We start from the raw sequence: 21,590 nt of genomic DNA, 5'->3' as shown, positions 1-21,590 counted from the left end.
AAATTCTTGGTGCTGCTCAGCTCACACGGAAGCTGAAGGGTAAGGACATGGTCTGTTGTCCACCACCCAACAGTAAAACCTGACAGCTGTGACAATTATGTCTTAAGGAGCGGCTGCATCCTTCCAACCAGAGCGTGAGAAAAAAACTTTCCAGGGACAGATAACAGTGGGGTTGGCTAGTAGCTGCCACACTCAGTGTGAGATCCTTTGCCCCTGTACAGGGACACTGTGACGCCATCTTTCCATTCTGCTAGTACTTTGCCCAATGCCCACACTTCTAAGAACAGCTGATGCAGGCTGATGCTCACGCATGGGTGGAATACTATCAGGTCCAGCAGCACATCAATTCCATAATTTTTGGATGGGATTTTGTACTTCCTCAATTGATGAGGATCAGTGTTTGTCCCTGCATCTGCAGCTATGCAGTTTGCTAGGTCACATAGCTCTGGACAGTAGTCGGCAAGTGTGTGGTTCAGCACATCTTCATAATGTGTTTTCTATCTGTCCAGGACATCATTCGTTCATGAACAGGGAGAGCCATCTGGTTTTATGATGGGGATGTTAAAGATCAGTTCATGGCTGCCAGCTAGGTGTATGACAGCTCAGTAGGCAGGCAGCAGATTGTTGCGTTTTAGGCTGTCTTCGGCTTTGTTGGCCAGGGAGTTGGTGTAGATCTCAGGGTCATGTTTTGCCATGACCTGGAAAATGCCTTTCAGCTGTTTACATTCTTGGACATTTCACTACTTGTGTGCTTCTGCATTTTTCACAAATATATCAAAGTCCTATTCAGAAAGCCAAGGTTTCTTGTGTGATGGTCTGAAGCGGATTGTTTCAGCGGCAGCATGTGATATAGTGTTATGTATGCCACTCCAGGAGATCTCCATGTGATCCTCAACAGCCTGTGTGTACATCACAGTGTCAACAGGATCCTCATATAGATGCTGGATATTGTACTTTTGGTGGGCATCTGGCTTGCAAGGTGTTGGAGATGTTGGAAGATGCAGTGAGAATTGAGTGACATCTAGTCTATGGTCTCAGTTTGCTGGTGTGTCTGCACTGCCAAATGAAACCCATTGAGATTTCATTATGGAGCAATTTCTGTTGAGGATATGGTCAATTTCTTTCATACCACATCCATTATTTGAAATACAAGTCCAGTGACGATTGTTACAGAATCTAAACCAGGACCCCATAACAGACAAAAGCTCAGTGACACACCATGTCAAAAGCCAGGTGGCAGTGTCATTTGGTGAACCTGAACCAAAAGGACCTATCACGGTTTCATACGCAGTTCAGTTGCAGCCAGTCACAGGACTAAAATTTCCAAGCAGTAGCAGTGTGTTGTGGTAGACTTGATTGGATTTTTGCTGCTAGTTGGTGGTAGAATGCATCCTTTTCTGCAGGTCTTCCATAGATGCGTAGGCCACAACGACAGACAGATATTCATGATGATGTAGGAGCCCAGCATAGTAAAAGCATGGAGAAATGGGTTTCCAGGTGGTTAAAGTCTGTGCTGGAAGTTGTCTAATAATGAGTGTCACACCTTGAGTTTGGTGTGGACCACTGGAGAGGAGGATGGTGCTCCTTTCACAGTAACTTGATCACTCTGTGGCAGACATGCCTCGGTGGTGCTGATGATTATGATCCTATAACGAGTGAGTTCTTTGACAAGAGCTGCCCTGCACCCAGTTCTGTTCAGTGTTGACATTTGCCATACGGTGATATGGAATGTGCCTCTGAGGGCTGTTTTAGACTTCAGAAAGTTGGGGTCATCAAGGCTGCACTTTGCCTAAGCGGGATTTGGGTCATACCCGTCCTGTGCATGCAGAACACATCCCTCCTCCTGGAGCCAGTAATAGCTTAGGCTTTCACCCTGGTGCTGTTGTCGCGGTCTGTCATGGCCAGTTGCCCCTTCATGAGACTATAGCTCCTTGGGAGATTTAGGGGAGGGGGGTATTTTTGGGAGTACCATCCCCCTTCCAAGGAACTCTTCCATCAGATGCCATTGGTTCCGGAGGTTCCAAAAAAGTATTCAGAAATCATCATTCAGCAGGTAGAAACCAAAGAATCTCTTGGAAGAAAAATCCCTGGGAAACAAAATTCCCCACTCACTAGCACTTACAACCCAAGCTGGGGTTTTGTGTATAGTCTTTTGTGTATAGTCTATAAGTCTCACAGATAAAGTATTGGAGAAAAACTTGTCTTAGTGAAAGTAACCAATCACTAGCGTACACCCCTTAACCCCTGCAGATCACATATTGTGTAGGGTAGAAAAGACTTCAAGAACAGACAATCAGTTATACTAGGAACGCTTCAACTCCTGTAGACCAAATTGTTTACAAAGTCCTACCCAAGGTGTAAACATCAGGTATTCAAAACGTTATTTCATTAGTCCGATCCCTCATTCATGATATCCATGTTCTAATGAAAACCAGAATCAACAGAGTGAGGTAAAACCTATTGACAGAAACCAGAAATTGGAGTTTCAAAAACATGTTCATGATAATGTGTGTGCACTTCATCTACACAGGGAATTACACAAATTGCAGTATGGGCATATTTTTTGCCGATACCAAATTCTACAAATGTGGGCCTAAATCTTTACACAGTATAACAACACAAATATAGAGACATTCCCACCCAGTTCAGAAAAACTACTCTCAGTACAGACAACAGCCTCGTTTTTCAAACCTCTACAGGTAATAGCTCTGCACTGCTGACATACTCATTCACTTCCCCAATTTACCGAATCCTAGGTTATTAATCACAAGATCAGATACAGCGGCTAAAGTAGGAAGCTTCATCTGGACTAGATGACCTGTCGAGGTCCCTCCAGTCCTACTTTTCTGTGATTCTATGATTCACTGCCAAGGGACCATAAAGCTTTTAGAGCAGAGTGGAAATTTGCACCCTTTGAAGTGTACAGCGAGAAAGGCGTGGATGCGGTGAGGGAAAAGGGACTCTTCCTTAGACATTAGAAGGTCACAGCATGATGCCAATGCCATTTTTGTCACAGCACCCTAGCTAGTGTGGCGTTCTTCTTAGTCATTCCAAAGAGATGTCTGTTGACATGATTTATTAAGTGCCATCTAGAAGCACATTGAGAAACACAGAAAAACTGGGAGAGACACTAAACTTCGCTTAGGCTTGTAAGAGTTCCACAGTGTCTGGTGGGGATCTGTTCAAACCTTCAGATCTGTGGGATGGGGAGGGTCTGTGAGAAAATATTGACAGACACAGCAAAGTCTCAAAAGGAAGGAAATTCCCCTCAGCAGCACATGCCACAGCTCAGCTGTGACTGATTCAGGAGACTTCACAATAATTCAGCCATTCCCTTGGAGTCATCATTAAAGCTGCTATTTTTTTACCTTAAACTTTCCGGATAAGGGAAGTAATATCAGAAACAAGGGCACACATTTGGTTGGAGACCAACTGTACTGACAGCAGTCTTAGATTTTAACGAAGTAGGAAGAAAACAATTCCATTAGTGCCATGCTCCACTGTTTTATTTACTTTCCTCTATGCTTAACACCAGATGCTTCACAACAGTGCAAGCAATAATGTAAGGATCTATTTGAAAATGATCAAAATACCCTAGACATTCAAAATAATTAGAGCACAAAGTAGCCAACAAGTATAAAAAACAGTAACTAATTCTAAAATTAAAGCATTAAAGTGCAATGCATAGTTAAAAATGCAATGCACATAACTATGCTCCCTTTAAAAAAATAGAATGTTAAATTATATTCAGCAGATGGCTTTGACTCAGACTAAGACAGTGCCCTGATTGAAGATATGTAGGTTGGCTGGACAGAGACCCTATGACATACTAATTATCACTGTACTTACAGCGAGTTTGGCCGACTAGGTTTAATTACTTCTAGGTCAGGGTCACTCGAGTTCAGGTTGGGTTGGAGAGTGCTGTTGGAGTGGAGGAAGCTGTTGACATTTGAAGAGATGACCGATTCCAGGCTGGAGTTGATGATACTGTTCCTTGTCTCCTCTAAAAAACAACAACAAATATACATTAATATCATTAAGTAAAACCTATTACGTTGTTAGAAAGTAAAGAACAGACTTTTGCAAGGTAGAACAGTTTCTATTAATAGCTTATGTCTTTATGTTGATCCCAGGGAAGTACATGGAGTATATAGAAGTTTCTTCACCTATACTATTCTTTAAAGCTGAAACAATATAAAACATGAGTTCTCTTATTCTGATGATGCAAACACTTTTTAATTAAGGACATTTTTGGTAAGTAAAACATTCACCGGTTATCTCAGGCCACTAATATCATCTTACACTCAAAAATCCCGAAGCCCTATGCACACTTTAAAGAAACATTCAAAATTATACACATGGATCAATTTTCCCATGCCTGAAATTCAGCCACGTCTAGGGTGAAACACTGCAAAGCAACAGGATAGAATAGAAAGTAAAGAACAGATTACCTAACTGAAATTATTTAGGGAAAATGCTACTACCTAAAATGGTACTAGATTAACAATTAGAGCTATTTCCCAAGTAGCTCCATAGTCAATAATGAGATGTTCACATAAACAAAGAAAATGTTAAGACATTTTTTGTCCATTTTCCGTCCGGCTGTATTAACATCTTTTCTTGGAATTAGTGCTATGGTTCAGCACCTCCATTTTATGCCTCATCTGAAAGAGCATCTCTAGGACTACACTATACTTTTCACCTCACCATCCTACACCACAGAGGCACTGATTCTGTCCTGACTCAGAGGGAATAGTGCCACTGAATCACTAGCATCCCTTTTTGAAGCACCTAAATGTTTCTAAGGGCATATCTACCCTGCAGTGAAAAACCCCTGGTTGGGCCCATGCCAGCTGATTCAGGTTCATGCTAAGGGGTTGTTTAATTGCAGTAAAGACATTCAGGCTCGGGCTAATGACCGGCTCTAGGACCCTGCGAGGTGGGAGGGTCCCAGAGCTCGGGCTGCTTCTGCTGTCATGAAAGACAATGTAATCATGAAGAGAGGTGGTGTCCCTCGGATGGACTAAAAATCATAGAGAACACCTCTTTCACAGTTCATTTTCCAAAGCAGTGATTTTCCATTTGCATTGTACTAAAGGCTATCAACAAAGCTAATGAGAATTTATATGAATCACTTATTCCCAGTCTCTTCCAATCAGACATCTCTGCTGGATTCTCGGGAAAAACTTGTAATGTGCATCTATATTTTTGTACACAGAGGAACAAGGAACAGAACAGAAATCCAACATAAACAATATGAGTGGAACACCTCTGTAATATTAAAAGTTAATCTTGGATACACAACAGGAATAAATCCTGTGCAGTACTGTGAAATAACTTAGAAACAATGTTGTCACAACCATAATAGAGCATGGCATTGGGTAACCTCTTCATCACCACTTCAAAAGGATGAAGACTATATTAACAGAGGGTTCATGGACAAGGGCAAAAGGAAAACCGGGGTTACACATGCTAGAACTATGACTCAAGACTGTCAACAGCTTCTCTCAACCTGTCAGCTCAGAGACACACACACTTGGTTCATCTATGCTCTAGGTAATATTTTTACACTTTGTAACACTGGATTGGAACCTTTGTCATTGTGTCCACCCAGATGGGTTTATTTCCTGTTATTTTGCAATTCTGGTCTCCTATGCAAATAAATGTATATTTTATTTAACATAAATGGAATTGGATGCGGTGACACGTTTGAGTTAATTACCATTAGGACCACCAGAGACACAAAAACCTGAGTTGGGGCTATTGTAATAATCAGAACACCCTTTCAAAGCACAGGATTGCCAAAAGTGTTCTAGAGTAGGCCAGCCTGGGTATGGGGAAAGCCAGATGTGTAGCCTTGGAACCAAACTGGGCACACAAGAGATGGACCCAGATCAAGGTCTACATTTCTCCAAGGTTTATATTTGTTTGAATCCAGCGTTCCTCTCGCTCTGGATGTGTGCAAGTACTTTTAGAAAATTCAGATTCATTTGTGTTTAACAATATTTTGCAAGTGAATTTAATACTCATGGAAGAGACCTAGAAGCCCATGCTGGGCAAACTGTGTGGTTGGGCATCTCCTACACAGCCCTGAGAACACACTTCAATTCTGACCTGTAACCAAGACTGCACACGATGCTGAGCTCTGATTTTGTGATGTGGACCTTGGCAAGTTACTTAACCTCTCCATGTCCATGTTTACCCATCCAGAAAATGGGGATAGTACTTTGGTAAAGCACTGTGTGCACATACAGCACCTTTCACCAGAATATCTCAAGTATAATCATTGCCATGTTTTCACTTCTGCATTTCCTTTGGTCTCCAATTGTTGAATCATATTGCCTTTGTTTTTCAGTAGCAATTTCACCCTGCAGGCTTCAGTGGAGCTACTCTGGATTTACACTGGCATAACAGAGGAGAATGCGGCCCATACGACATTAATACAAGACCCCTAAGGATCTGACACTTAACAGATAGCAGGCCAGCAATGGTGCAGCTGCACTGGTGGGCGTAATGCCAACATCACTGCTAACAGTAGGGGGTGCTCACGATAGGCAGATTTCAGAGTGATAAAATCCACCCTGTCTACACTAGCAGCAGCTGCACAATCGCTTGCTGTTACTATAATACAAATCCTATTTTTTCTAGCATAGATGGATGCTCTGTAGGAATCAAAAGATGAATGAAATATTATGCAGACAGTGTAGAGAAGAAGGGGGCGGTGTAATAAATTAGAGGGAGAAGTAGCACCAGGGCGGAGTGCACCAATCCGTAAGGGCTTTTTGTGGCTGTTCCCAAAATGTCTCTACAATGTTCTAATATTCTTCATCAGATCCATACAGTGCAGTCACTGTATATTCCCAGTGTCTGGACAAGTCTGGGTTTGGGATGAAAGTTAGTGAACTAAAACTGCATCTGGATAGGAATATGGTGATGGCGAAGAAGCAACGGGAGATGGAGGTGGTGACAGATGTCCTTTCATTTGAGCGGGTAAGCCTGTGAACTGTAACTTGGGTTCACAAGCTCAGGCTGATATGAAGAACATAAAAACAGCCATACTGGGTCAGACCAAAGGTCCATCTGCCCAGTATCCTGTCTTCTGACAGTGGCTAATGCCAGGTGCTCCAAAGGGAATGAACAGAACAGGTAATCATCAGGTGATCCATCCGCTGTCACCCATTCCCGGCTTTTGGCAAACAGAGGATATTAAATCATCAGCTACTACTTTATGTCTAGTAAGCAGCAATGCACAAGAATGTTTTTCTCCATCTTTACTAGACAAGGTGACTGACATTTCCTTTCAGATGTGGATGTCACTACAGTTAGCCATGCCTGGATTAGCTCCATACTGGAATACATTTTACTCTGCATGGGACTACCCTTGAAAACTACCAGCAAGCTTCAGCTAGAGCAAAAAATGCCAGCCTGCTTAATGAATGGTGAAGCATATTACACAAGCACTTCATAGATTGCACTGGCTTCATGTCAAGGTTTGATTTTGATCAATAAAAGCCCTCCATGGGTTGGGTCCTGCCTACCATAGACTCACTCTCTCTTTCCAGCCTGGCATTATGATCACCTGGAATGTTCCAGGTAACAATTGCTAAACTTTGTATGTCTGGGCAGGGAGTGCTCACCAGAGGATCTTCAATTCCTGAATTCTCTCCTTATCTCCTCCCCACCCCCTTGGTCTAACCATCTGTTGACTTGCAGAGCACACTGCACAGCACATATTGTTTCCTCAAGTGTTCCTTGAATGGGCAGAATCTTAATCTTTTGTGAGGTGGAAAGTTTTTCAGTTTACTGGTGACATGGTCAATTTGGATTTATTTCTGTATGTGTTTCAATTTTTAATGTTCATGCTTCTGATAGGTGCACTATACACGCTGACAGCAAACATTATAGAGGGCTGAGGAATCCTTGCCCGGAGGACAAACAGCACCTCGTCATGTTTTCTTTTTGTTATGTTTCAAAGATTATTGGGTAGGTTTAAAACAGTGTCTGGTTTCATTCTTGTAAATACAGCATCATAAAACTAGTACAGTTATTAGAAAACTAGCCCTATCCATGTGAGGGTTGCATTTTATGCCTCTCAGAAACGCAACTTCTGGAATACAGCCACTTTTTACAATGTTGCTGTATTATTAGTTATTATTATTATTGGCTTATATTAATGTAGAGCCTACAGGCCTCAGCTGAGATTTGGACTCCTGTGCTCATCACAGCGCAAACACACAGGAAAAACAGTCCCTACGTCGAAGTGTCCACAGCCTAAAAAAACAGGACAGAGAAAGGCTGAAAAAGTTAACAAAGGCACAGAGAGGTTCATAGATGCCAAGGCCAGAAGACACCATCAGATCATCTCACCTGACCTCCTGGATATCACAGACCAATTAAAGCAAAGTGATGTGACTTGCCCAAGTTCACAGAACCGGTTATGACAGAACTGTGAATAGAACCCACATTTCCTGACTCCCAAACCTGTGACCCTTCCACTAAACCACACTGTCTTCCCAGGCTGCTGTAACTAACCAATTTAACACAAATCGGCAAGGACAAATGCCACAGGGATCCTGACACCCAACCGTTTTTTGCAGAAGCCACTGGCAACGCGGTTAGAGCATAGGACCATTGGCTATCATTGTGAGAAACCTCCGGTACGTCTATCCACCTGTCATCCCCCCTGTTCTTTGCACTTCTGGAAACTAGGAGCCATTTTCTGTTCTCACCTACACTAAATTGAGACTAAATCTATTGTCATTTATGCAATTACGTAAGTGTCCTTATGTGTATTGTAAGAAAGAAGTGTCTGGGGTTGGAGAAGTAGACTGGTCAGTAGTTATAGGCAACTTAAAGCATCACTTTGGTACAGCTCAGAGAGATCTCAGCATAACAGGAAGGAAATGAGGACGGATGAGACAAGAGAGTGCACAGTGACGAGTACGGTGGGAGCTTATACCGTCGCTTCATTTTCAGCGCCATTGGTTCCCATTAAGGGTATGTCTAAATGTTGAACAGAGAGTGTGATTCCAGCTCGAGTAGACGCACTTGTGCTCGCTCTCATTGAGTGAGTGCACCAAAAAAACCAGAAGATAGCTCCAGCAGCAGGAGTGGCTAACTGCCCTGAGCACTTAGCTAACCTCTCCGAGGGACATGCTCTCAGGGTGATTAGCCCCCGCCCCTTGTGCTGCCACAACTGCACTATTTTTAGCATGCCAGCTTGATGACAGCTCACATGAATATGTCTCCTCGAGCGGGGAATCACACCCCCAGCTCAAAAGCATAGACACCCTACGAGAGGTAATGTAATGATCTGATGCAAGAGGTTTCTGAAATTCAGTCAGGCTTGCTGGGGAGAGAAGGGAAATTCTTTGTAATGAAAGGGGTCATCCACAGAAGAGAAGACAGAAGTGAGAAATTGGTGTGACTGTTCCATTCTGGTGGCATTAAAAGAGCACTGAACTGGGGATACATTAAGAAGGAAATTAGTCAAATTTAAAGATTTAAAAATAGGCTGGCCAAAGTCATACCAGATTGTAGTATTATTTTATCTAGGGTATTTTTATTTTTTTAAAATGTAATCTCCCCCCAGCGCAGATCTGGAAAGGCCTGTATTTCATTAGATTCTGTACCTGGACCTAACTGAACTGATACCAATGGCAGGCAGTGAGGAGTCTAGATTTCTGAGTTAGTAGATCATCATCTCCACCATGCAGCTTGTTATTTTCAAGCACTTTCTGCCCGAGGCTAACCTGTGAAAATAAGGCCCTTGAACCTATCAAAACTGTGTCAACTGCCTGGATAATTTTGAAGGGGACTACCAGTATGTATTAAATTGAAATAATTCCCAGGCAAGGGAGCTGAGGATGTTTCACCTGAGGAAGTTGGGAGAGAAGTTGTTTTTGGTGTTTTTTAATTCTTTCCCCCTTTTTAAAAGGCCAAAACTCTATTTTGAGCACTTAAACAGTGTAAGTTAAGGTTTCTTCATTGTGATAGTTTAGTTGGCCAGATATCTCCAAAAATGAAACAATAAATAGCGTAGAACAAATTCATTTCTGTTATACAGACAGCAGAAAAGTCACTTTATAAAGTGCCTGTCTGATTCAGCGGGCACTTGGAGAGCCACACCTGGAAAAGTTCTAGTTCTGGATTGCTGGATAATAAACTGTACAGTAGCTTAGTCGTGGCATGCCCAGAGGTTATGATAACATGCCCTTGTGTTGAGCAGACTTTCCCTCTGTCTGCAGCACTCCTTGAACAGCCCATAACAGACAGCTAAGATTTTGTTCAGCTCCCGCAGATAATAAAGCTTCCATTAATAAATCAAATACACAAGTTTCCTTTTCAAGATCCTACATAAAATATCCTCCTGGCAAAGGAAAAAAACCGAAATGCAGCCCACACGTAAGGGAGGTTTGAATCTTGTGTTTTCTGCAATCATCTCCCTCATTTAAAAAAAAAACCAAACCAAAAAAACCCACTTCAGATTAAACTCTTCGGCCAGTCTCATTTCACGCCTTTTCTGTCCAATTGCAAATAATGCATCACCAAGTCCGATTTCACACTGGTTTAGCTAGAATCCCTTGCAATCTATGATAAAAAAGCATTGCAAACAAGGATTCAGTTGAGTTTTTCCTAAATGTCCAGCTTCTTCTGGTCATGCTTCTAGTAACTTTCTGCTTTTGAAGAGTCAGTGCAAAGACTGTTGGATGAGAACTTGGCTGCAGGGTACTATGACACAGGTTATCCAAAAACAGCATTCAAATGGTGATAGAAGTGCCTTATTATATCAAAGTAAAAGAACAAGATGCTAGAGCATTCTCTATAAAGTGGCGAGAAATGGTAAGGAATGAAATGTGATAATAAAACAGGTTTCTCTTATTTTAAATCCACGTACTCTACATCTGGTTCAAATGCACCCAAGGTCAGTAGCAAGCAAAGGTTCATAGATTCATAGATTTTAAAAACAGAAGATAGGAGCCTGTATAAGAAAAAGACCCAAAAATGGGGACTGTCCCTATAAAATTGGGACATCTGGTCACCCTAAATTCGCTACATCCTTTCAGTTTTTCCAAAGGTTAAACTGACCTCAGTGTCAAAAATGTGCATCTCATTTCCATTTTTAAGTTGCTTAGCTCTTCAATTTCCAGCCATTACCTCTTATTATGCCTTTATCTCTAGATTAAAGTGCCCTCTCCAATTAAAGATCTTACTTGCAGACCATGATCACCTTATCTCATCTTCTTTTTGATGAGCTAAATAGATTGAGTTCCTTAAGTATCTCAATGTAATGCAGTATTCAAATCATTCTTGATGCTCTTCTCTGAACCATCTCCACTTTTTCCATCTGTTTTGAAGTGTGGACACTAAAAATGACAGGCTGTTCAGTGCTCTCAGCCCATTTTCCAACAGACAGTTGACCACATTAAAAAAAATCCACAGACGTTACCAGTACTAGCTGTGCTGATGGAAGTGTGAATTGAGTTGCCACGGTCTGATTGAGCCATGGAGGCAGAACCACCACACAGAGGTGATCCTTCCTAGTCAAAACTCTGACATTTTAGGTGAGCTGAACCTGTTCTGTGAACAGAGGACTAACATTTTTAACAGACACTTAAAAAAATGTGTGTGGCAGGGGGAGGTGTTCCTCAACCCATCTTCACTTTGTTCATTGGGTCTTTAGAACCAGGGATGCTAATGCAATGCAACATGGCTGCTAACGCATTAGAAACCGGCAACACGCAGCTTCATTCCCAATAAAACAAACATTCTCCAAGCAGCTCTGTTCCTTTAAGGATTAAGGGCCAGATCCTTGGCCACTACTAAGGCAAAGCAGCCAGAAAGGTACCCAAATGTGGCATTTGAGGACTCTCTTGGCACAGGGGGAAACTCATGTAGTGTAAAGCCAACATAATTATGCTACTCTTTCTCTTCCACCTTGGGTACATGGGGGCGTGTCAGGTAAGCAGATTGGTGTACCTGGAACATCTTGGGTTCTGCTGCCCAGGGATCACAGAACTGTCTCTATGGGATCATTGGTGCCAGTGGAACAGCCCTTAGGACATTTGGCTTGTGGACAGGGACTTTCAGATCCTTAGACGAAAGAGTCAAATACTAAATAGTAGTGATAGTAATGGATTGATGGTCGAGGAGATTTTTAAACTGAAGTGGGATTCCTAGGAGGGATGTAAAACCTGATGGCTGAAATGTCTGTTTCTTTTCAAGGGAAAACATCTATTGATGTCCAAAAGCATCTCTCTGAAGGCTGAACTGGGTGGTTGTCCTTGCTGCAGATGTTCTGCTCCGAGTTAACTAACATATCCCAAGCAGCCAATAGAAAATAGTATGGAGGGTCATGGAAGACAAGAGTGCAAAACTAAATGAGATGGGGAAGGGATATCAATTTTCTACACTACTATTTTTATACAGCCTAATTTCAAGCCCTTGGGGTAAGAGCTCGGGGATTAGACAAGCTTTATCTCTCTCTATTAATATGATGTTTTAGAAGCCTGGGGCCCCCTCATACTATAGGCTATGTATCACTCCTATTGAAGTTAATGAGCGAGCATCGTATCCTATGGTGTGAGAACTGAGCCCCATCAGTCATGATCAGAAACCTTCTGAGTAGATAACAGCATTGTAACACAACATTGTACAGCACTGTAACACAACTCACTGCATCTAGGATTGACATACTTACGGTTTTCATTGGCCTGTGCTGTGTGGAAGAGTGTTAATGGTCTCTCGCTGCAGGAAGGAGGCTTGGAATCAGTACTCTTCTTACGAGATAGTAACAGCAGCTGCGAGTTTGGCGGTAGTGTCTCTGGCACAGTGTTAAATATCTATAAATAAAAGGATGGGGGTTTGATGGGCTTGTTCTTCTTTTGTTTTTTAAAAGAAAGGTCAAGTGTTGCTATGAAACAGGGGATGGAGGGGACCTCAGTTATCAGCACAGAATCACAATAATGAAAGAAACAGCCTTTAACAGTGTCATGTTAAATTCCACCCCCACCCCAATTCCACCCCCTTTCTCTACTCCTCACCAAAGCTTTTTTTTTTGCTAATTAGCAAAACACGAGTAATTCTCGTAGCCTCATGCCCTTCCCGCTTAGAAGGCCGGCTTACGCTTAGCAGCTAGCTGTGAAAGTTGACATACAGAAAGTAAAATTAAATAGATATCTATATATTTAAATCTGCATGCTCTGCAGCTGTTCCCCATAGGCTGGCAGTTCACAGGGTCTAGTGAAGCCAACCAGCTTGTGAATTTCTTTGTAACTCCCATGCACAGCTGTCTGAAAACTAAGTTATCACATTTTTCCTAAAGGGAATGGAATTTTTGAACGGGATGAGCTGAAACAGCAGCATTTTTGGAGCTATTAGTTTCTGCACGGGGGATCCCTCAAGGCTACTCTTTCAAGGGCTCCCCTAGCAAGAATGCATTAAACACACACTTCAGTGCCATTTTCTGCTCTAGCTCTTTGGGCCCCAACTCTTCAAAGGCTGCTCAACTCTAGGACTGTAGAAAATGCTATTTCAAAAACACCTCACTCCCCACGCCTCCAGGAATGTAAGACACTCAGCCAGGACACAACTGTAATAGTGCTTTCAGATTTAGCCAAACCCCTGTACAAAAGCTAAAACATTCTGGCTGCCAACTAGTATGAATAGCTGCCAAAAACTCATTGCTTTATTGTTTTGTGACAAAAAAAACCTCCATGCTAATTTTTAAAAATAAATGCAAAAAACACAGAAGCCTTAATTAGCTAATTTAAAGTCACGTCTCTCCTGAAGGTATCAAAAAGCAGGGTCAGTGGTAAATGTTAGTGCTTAGAGTCCTTTAAAAAGTGCCATTTAAATTACTCTAATTAGCTGGGAAGCCAGGAGTAAGTAGGCCTTGCTGAAGATCTGTCTTGGTCAATGTAAGTCTTGACCAATACTAATACTTTGGCTACACAAGTGCCAGGGTGATTTTTGCACTTTATGTCCATGAAAATTCAGGTGGCCTGATAATTCAACTCGACCTGCTGAAGTGCTGTACGCTTCACTCTGAGGATGGCACATATTTGGCTCTTTAAAAAAGCTGATCTCCATTTTCTGCTGCAACTTTATCCAGGGGAAACCAACCAACAGTAGCTAACCTGCATGGATACTCAAAGTCCTCTACATCACACAACTGACAGCACATCAACCAAATGTCCTATCTTTAAATACTGCTCAAGCATAGCTTGTATATACTAGGCCAGCGTTTCTCAAACAGGGGTCTGCGAGGGTACTCCGGGGGTCTGCGGGACTCGCTGATTAACTCCTCCTCCCTCCCTCTCTCCCTCCCTCCCAGTGTCTCCTGCACAACGGGGAACAGTTGTTCAGTGGGGTGCAGGAGGCACTGGGAGGAGCGGGGAGAGAGCATGCTCAAGAGAGGGATGGAAAGAGGCATGGAAGAGGCGAGAAGAGGTGTGGCCTTGGGGAAAGGGGTGGAGTGGGAGCGGGACCTGGGGCTGAGTGGGGGGTCCGTGAAAAAATTTATATCAAAATGGAGTTGCTAAAGTTTGGGAACTGCTGTACTAGGCTAGTGTTTTTCAAACCGTGGGTCGTGGCATGTAAGGCGCTGAGTCGCCTTGCTCCGGTCAGCACTGCCAACTGGGACGTTAAAAGTCCCGTTGGTGGTCCTGCCCAGCTAAGGCAGGATAGTGCCTACCTTTTCTGACACCGCGCTGTGCCCCGGAAGCGGCCAGCAGCGGGTTCAGCTTCTAGGCAGGGGGGTCATGGGGCTCTGGGCGCTGCCCCTACCCCAAGCACCGGCTCCACACTCCCATTGGCCAGTCATCGGCCAATGGGAACTGGGGGGGGAGGGCGCGGTGGCTCCAGGCGAGAGTTGCACGCCTCCGCCTAGGACTCAGACCTGCTGCTGGCTGCTTCTGGGCCGCAGCCCGGGCCACGGTGCACCCTGGCTGCGCCACTGACTGGGAGCCGCTGGAGTCCCTGTCCCAATCCCCTGGCCCAGCCCTGAGCCCCCCTAAACCTGGAACCCCTTCCTGCACCACAAACCCCTCATCCCCAGCCCTACCCCAGAGCCCACACCCCCAGCCCAGAGCCCTGACCTCCTCCCGCACCCCAACCTCCTGTCCTAGCCCTGAGCCCTCCCCCAAACCTAAAGCCTGTCCTGCCCCTCAAGCTCCTCATCCCCAGCCCCAGCCCAGAGCCCTGACCCCCTCCCGCACCCTAACCCACTGCCCCAGCCCAGAGCCCCCTCCCACACCCCAAACCCCTCATCCCCAGCTCCGTTGGGTTGCGGGCATCAACAATTTTCTTCAACTGGGTCCCCAGAAAAAAAGGTTTGAAAACCACTGTACTAGGATACATACTGTGTAAAGGAACAGGAAGTGGCGATTACTCACATTGCAAAAATTCTTTTCAAAGTCAGGGCCAGTGATGAAGACCCTGATGAACAAAAAGCTGCCTGTGAGCGTAAGTAAGTTGCTGGACAGGCTGCAAGACAGAACGTGTATTCCTATCTGAATGCTCCTTTTCAAGAGCTACATACCTAACTCACTCGGATACCTAACTCACACATTCATTCACACTGTTTTGCTTTGTGTATCAGCTGAAGAAGTGCCAAGCCACAATTGCTCTCACAAGTAGCTTGGTCCATTTCACGTGCTACTCTTTGTCCCTAGGAGCGACCAACTACCAATGGTTGTCCTGGGTATCTGACACACATCCCTTTCTGCTTGTCACTAACTCATCTGGTACAGAACCCAAGTACTGGGGGTGGACCACCTAAGATTCAGACACATATGCTTTTCAGTCTAGGTTTCTTAAAGCCTTGTCTCCACCTGACCCAGGAGACAAGAGATGTGTTACAAGATGCTAGTCCCCAACTCTGCTCCATTAGGGATTTTTATCTCCTGACATGGTGGGGCTAATGACTAGCCTTGCCCTACAGTAATTCCTTAATCAGAATAAATGTTTAACTTCCTTTCTTTTGCTCTTGCATTTAGATCTCCCATAGATACAACACTCTGCATGGGAGTTGTACTAAAAAAAAAAAACCCAAACAGATAAAGAAAAAAAAACTACATTTAGTAATTGTATTGTGTATTTACTAATTGTATTGCGTGTTATTGTTTCTCACAGAGAGTTGAAAATTAACTTCCGATAAAAAAAAACAAAAAACAAAACAGAAAAAACAGTCACATGCTTTAAAGCAAATATGTATGTAACTTCTGACCAAATAAGGCTTAACCGAGACAGCGTGGTTTTAATTTTGCTGGAACCCATTATAAACCAATTTAATTAAACCTATAAATGTAGCATCTCATCCATGATAATCTTCCATAATTTTGCCTTGCAGTTAAAAATTTTAATTGATCCTAATGTTTGCACAATGGGTGATATCAGATAATCACTGAGTCTTGTGCTCATAAATTCACTGATGCAATTTTGGAGAACTGGAGATCACTTTGCAGAAAAGAGGCTACAAGTTTTCAGATGCTATCAAAATATATATTGTTTCCTTTCCATCTAATTTTCAGATGCTATATCAAAATATATATTGTTTCCTTTCCATCTAATCCACCCTTTGCAGATTGCTAAATACTTATTTACAGAGTGAAGGGTATCTGGTTTTGTAGCCTACACTCCATTCACTGAGGTGACTTCAGTCGTACAAGATTCAGAAAATACCCTCCCCAGTAGTCTTTCTACTATTTTATAAGCTTCTTTTATTAAACCAAACCTTTTTATTAACAGCATTCTCCCCCCACTCCCCGTATTTTCCCTGGTGTACCAACTCCAAAAATTAAAAGTGTTCCTGGCCCTGCAAAAGCTCATATTTTAGCAGATTAAAACAGTCATTTAATAGACAATTTGCAGCCCTGGGTAACAGCAGGATAATAGCATGGTGAGCTGCTCTTAATGATCACAGCTCTATCATGTGGTTCTGTGTGCTTTATTTACTCAGCACAGCAAGAGCAAGACAACCTTTATGTGGTGCTTCTGTTAAATGCTGGGTTTTTTTGAGCTCTGTGTTTTGTGCAAATCCAAACATACAAGTGTCGTCAACTGGCCACTGGACGACATTTTACCAACTTCCCAGTGAACATAGCAATGATTATACTTCCTCAGACTACCCTTTCCAGGACCCAAAAAGAACAGTTGGGCCAGTCCTCCGAATATACCAACTTAACGTAGAAGGGATGTCCAGGGAAAAAGCAGATTACCTCTCGAGGACCCTCAAAGACCATCACGTTGACATTGTGGCCCTCCAAGAAACACACATAAAAGAAAAAGATAAAGCTGCCAGATATAACATCTATGGCTATACTGAAATCACTGCTGTCAACTATCCAAAACATGGGCTAGCAGCGTACATGCGAAATGGATTAGAGGATGTGGAAGTTTTGGAAGAATCATCGACCAGTGGGTGAGAGATCAACATGGTTAGAATTAGGGACATCATTACAGTAAAAATATACAACCACCTAACATCATGTGGCCTGATCCCACCTTATCTTCCCTTCCTCATCCAGCCATCTACATAGGTGACTTTAACAGCCATCACGAAGACTAGGGATACTGCTTAAATGACACAGCCGGGGAACAGATCACAGAATGGGCCTCTCTTGAAGACCTCCACCTGCTCTATGATCTGAAGCAATCTGGATCTTTTTGGTCTGCGAGGTGGACAATAACAAAAGGAGTACTTGTGGCACCTTAGAGACTCACAAATTTATCTGAGCATAAGCTTTCATGAGCTACAGCTCACCTCATCGGATGGACAATGGATCACAACCCTGACCTGTGTTTTGTGACCCATAATTGGGCATGTGTCCCACTGGCCACAAGAACCATGTTGAGCCACTTCCCTCATAGCCAACATCGCCCGATCATCCTCCAGAACGTGCCTCTTATGCAGTCTGTGCCAAAGCCACGTTGGAATTTCCGCACGATTGATTAACCTACACTTCAGAAATAGAATCTCAGATCCCACGGCTCAAACCTGATACCTAGAAACTTCAGTCATTTTACAAACATCCTAAAATCGACCACTAAGAAGTACATCCTGTGTGGTCACCACAAGGCTTTCATCCCCTGCTGGACAAAAGAATCCGAGTCTCTCCTGAGGGAATAGGAAAAGAGCGGCAACCCAGATAAAGCCACTGCGCTGCTTGAGTCCTTGAATTCGGCACGCCTGGAGAGGAGGAAAGAGACCACTGAAAGTCTTGATTTCACCCATTTGAGCCATAAGGCATGGGCTCTTTTGTGGCAACTTGGAGGATCCCAGCCAGTAACACAATGCTCAGCAAAGGTGATAGCAAATGCTGTTACTTTTCATCTTCTTTCTAACAGCAAGATGCCGACAGAAAAGATTACATGTGAGGAGATCCAGTGGGAACTCCGCAGAAATCTTCAATAATGCCCGGAGGAATCCCCACTCTCTTCCCCATATTCTGTCAAGGAGATCAATGTTGCACTGTTGGAAACCAAAAGCCAGAAAGCTGTAGGGGTTGATGGAATTCCTTCAGAGTTTCTCAAGAATCTGGGGAGATGGGAATGGCTGGCGGAGCTTTTTACTGCCCTACACAGAACCGGAGAAGTGTCAACAAGCTGGCAACAGGCAACAGGGATTGCTCTACTGAAGCCTGGGAAACTCCCAGAGGATGCAGCCAGCTACCTCTGAAGACCTCTACTGTGAAGATTGGAGAAGACAAGGAGGAGAGCTTTGCTCTTTCAAATTCTAACGGTATTGGGCCTGTTGAGATAAAATGGATGACAGAGGGGGAACCATCTGGCACAGTAGCATGGATATTCAAATCCACTATCTATGTCCCCTTTGAGCATCATGTAGCACTGAAGGTAGAAGTAGTTGCTTACAATGGACAAGAGAGAAATCAATAAATAGCTAAATTAAGAAAGTGCTGATGTCTGTTTCCAGTCTCCTCTTCAGGCCATGAAGAAACAAAGGACTAGAAGGTAAATAAATACTTTACTTCAGATTTGACTTTGACATTTTTGAAATTGCTACAGACCTCTTTAACAAAAAATGTGGAGACACCCCTGCTGCTGGACTCAAAGAGGGAGACTCCATTTCCCAAAGCTGAGATTAATCCTTATGTAAAAATTTTTAAATGTAGCACTCACTCAAAACCCATTCTCCACAGAGTAAACCTGTGTTTTATTACTCACACATAAAGGCTCCAATTAACATAGAGAGAGGCAGCTGAACAGCTATGGGACTAGCTGCCAGGATTTGCAAATTATAATCATAGCTCTGCTGCTCTGTCTCTTTGGGTATATCTACTCTGCAATTGGGAGGTTTGATTGCAGCAGCATGTGTAGACATACCCAAGCTAGCTTTAATCTAGTATGAACAACTGTGAAGCTAGAGCAGCCGGCAGAATGTTACAGATCAAACATCTCTGATCCAGCTCAGAGAGAGAATGTAGTGACGGGGCCAATGGCCATTGAGAGAGCTCCCACTGCAAGGGATGATGGTCTGGTAAGCACCCCCACAGCAAGACTCTGTCATTTTTTTAAAGCTGTGCACTGCATAATACTCAGTGACTGAGTGTTACTTTTTTTTTTTTTTTTTTTAATATATACACCATTTTATTTCCGGATCTAGCTTCGATATAAGAGGTTATGAACATCCATCATCTGCAACATCTACAACTTCTGTCATCTACTGGTACCACCAGTAACCAGCAACTAAACATACATCAGACAGTAAATTACCTATATTAAAAAAAAAAAAATAAAAGAAGACTTCAACATCCAGTAAAAACATAGCTGAGTTCACAATCAGGACCAACAAATGCCAGCAAGCCTCCACATATTACAAGATTGCTCGGTTCATCATTTATGCAACAAATTCTCCTTTTCATCTTGTTCAGAACAAATAGTTCATTAACATAGTTCAATCGTTACAACCAGGCTACACTCCAAGCAGCAGAGCAAACACTGCTGGAAGGTTGCTGGATACAGCGTGAAAGAGACTGAACAGTCTGCAACAAACATTGGTGTGAAATTTGTTAATCTGAGTCTTGATGGGTGGACCAATGTACACAATGATCCAGGAATGTGTGTGTGTGTGACAACAGAAAATGGGGTTGTCTATCTGACAAAAACAACTGATCCATCAGGAAATGCCCATATCATAGAATACTTAAAAGAAGGAGCAGTAAAAGCTACAACAAACTGTGAACAAAAATTCAAGTATGTAGCTTTGTCACAGTGCTACAAATGTAGCAAAGATGAGACGATAAAAGAAGATAATGAAGAGAACCTGAAACATCACATGTGTGTACAGTGCTCATCTGAGGCATCTTTCAGACAAAGATTTAAGTACAACTCCAAAAATAAAGGAAAATGTTGCTGAAATTGAAAAATACTTCCGTTAACAACCACTTTGCTTCAGCTTCACCAAAGAGAACAGGGGATCCAAACTAATTGTTCCCCCGATGCAAGATGGAATTCAGAGACTGATTGTTTTGAGTTATTTACTAAGAAATGGCCTATTCTGATAACAATTTGTGAAGAAAATTGTGATAAACCAAATTGAATTATCACAGCCAAAGTAGTCAACATTGGATTAAAGGGAAATATAGAAGATATAAGTTCCAGTATATTCAGCATTTCCATAGCCTTGGACAAATGGCAGAAAGATTGCTGCTGTATTGTTGATGCTGCTGAAATTTGGAAAGATCTTCAAGAGACATTGAAGAAAAATATCCAACAATGAAGTTAAACCGCAGGCAGTAAAGAAGCTTCACCTCATTTTCATGTTTATATACTCAACCCAAAGCGGTAACGTAGATGCTTAACTGCCCAAGAAGATGCTGCTGCTATGACACAGGCAACTAATAATCACTCATCAATCATGCCAAGCATAACAAATGTCAGGGCTGGAGGTGAACCATTCAAATAGTGGGTGTTTGCTGATGATGTTTTAAAGAAAGTGAAACCACTCAACTGGTGCAAATCACTAGCTAAGCACCTGAAACCAGAGTTTGTTGAAGTGCTAAACCAGCTTTTTCATAGCTGCAGGCACAGAAATAATATTTTCTTCATTTGGACTAATTCAGTCAAAATTGAGAAATCAGTCTGGAGCTGAAAAAAGTAGGAAAACTTGTCTCTCTCTTCCAGACTATGAATAAAAATGAGAGGGGAGGGAGGATGAGATCTACTAGCTTTAAAAGTTTGAAGGACAGCCTACGTAACTTAGGAGACTGTCTCATTTTCAAGAAACTTAGCGGAGTAGGAACTTAAGCTCTAGTCACTTTTTACTTAGGTATATTTTAATTTTTTTCCCAGGCTGATCTGAAAGAATCAGTTTAATTCACTACCTATAGTTAAATCCTCATTTTAATAGTCATTTAGTTGTAAATGTGCAGCTTATTTTAATACTTATTAATATAATAAGTTTATGTATCCAAAACATTTAAGGTTGTCTGGTTTAATAAAAATAAATATAATATCCTGTTCTGTGGACTTTATTAAATCCCAGTTGCCATCCTCACGCAGTTTGACACAAATCATGAGCAAAAAGTTAATCATCTAGTAAATAAGCAATATAGCATTTACCATTTCCT

At 42.6% G+C, this 21,590-nt stretch overlaps 1 protein-coding gene across 1 annotated transcript in view; it reads right to left on the bottom strand.

Moving 5' to 3' along the window:
• ARHGAP26 (Rho GTPase activating protein 26) overlaps positions 1 to 21,590 on the bottom strand; it is a 305,883-nt gene that overhangs the window by 54,358 nt on the left and 229,935 nt on the right. The window contains exons 19-20 of the mRNA XM_084635724.1: positions 12,701 to 12,842; positions 3,850 to 4,003 (exon numbers count right to left, since the gene is read on the bottom strand). Of these exons, the coding sequence (XP_084491850.1) occupies positions 3,850 to 4,003; positions 12,701 to 12,842 (296 nt within the window). The remainder of the gene's footprint in view (positions 1 to 3,849; positions 4,004 to 12,700; positions 12,843 to 21,590) is intronic.

This window comes from Lepidochelys olivacea (assembly GCF_965140295.1).
Source record: "Lepidochelys olivacea isolate rLepOli2 genome assembly, chromosome: 8".
Lineage (NCBI taxonomy): Eukaryota > Metazoa > Chordata > Testudines > Cheloniidae > Lepidochelys > Lepidochelys olivacea.
Note: the sequence above shows the minus strand (reverse complement) of the source record. Positions and strands in the feature narration are given on the sequence as shown.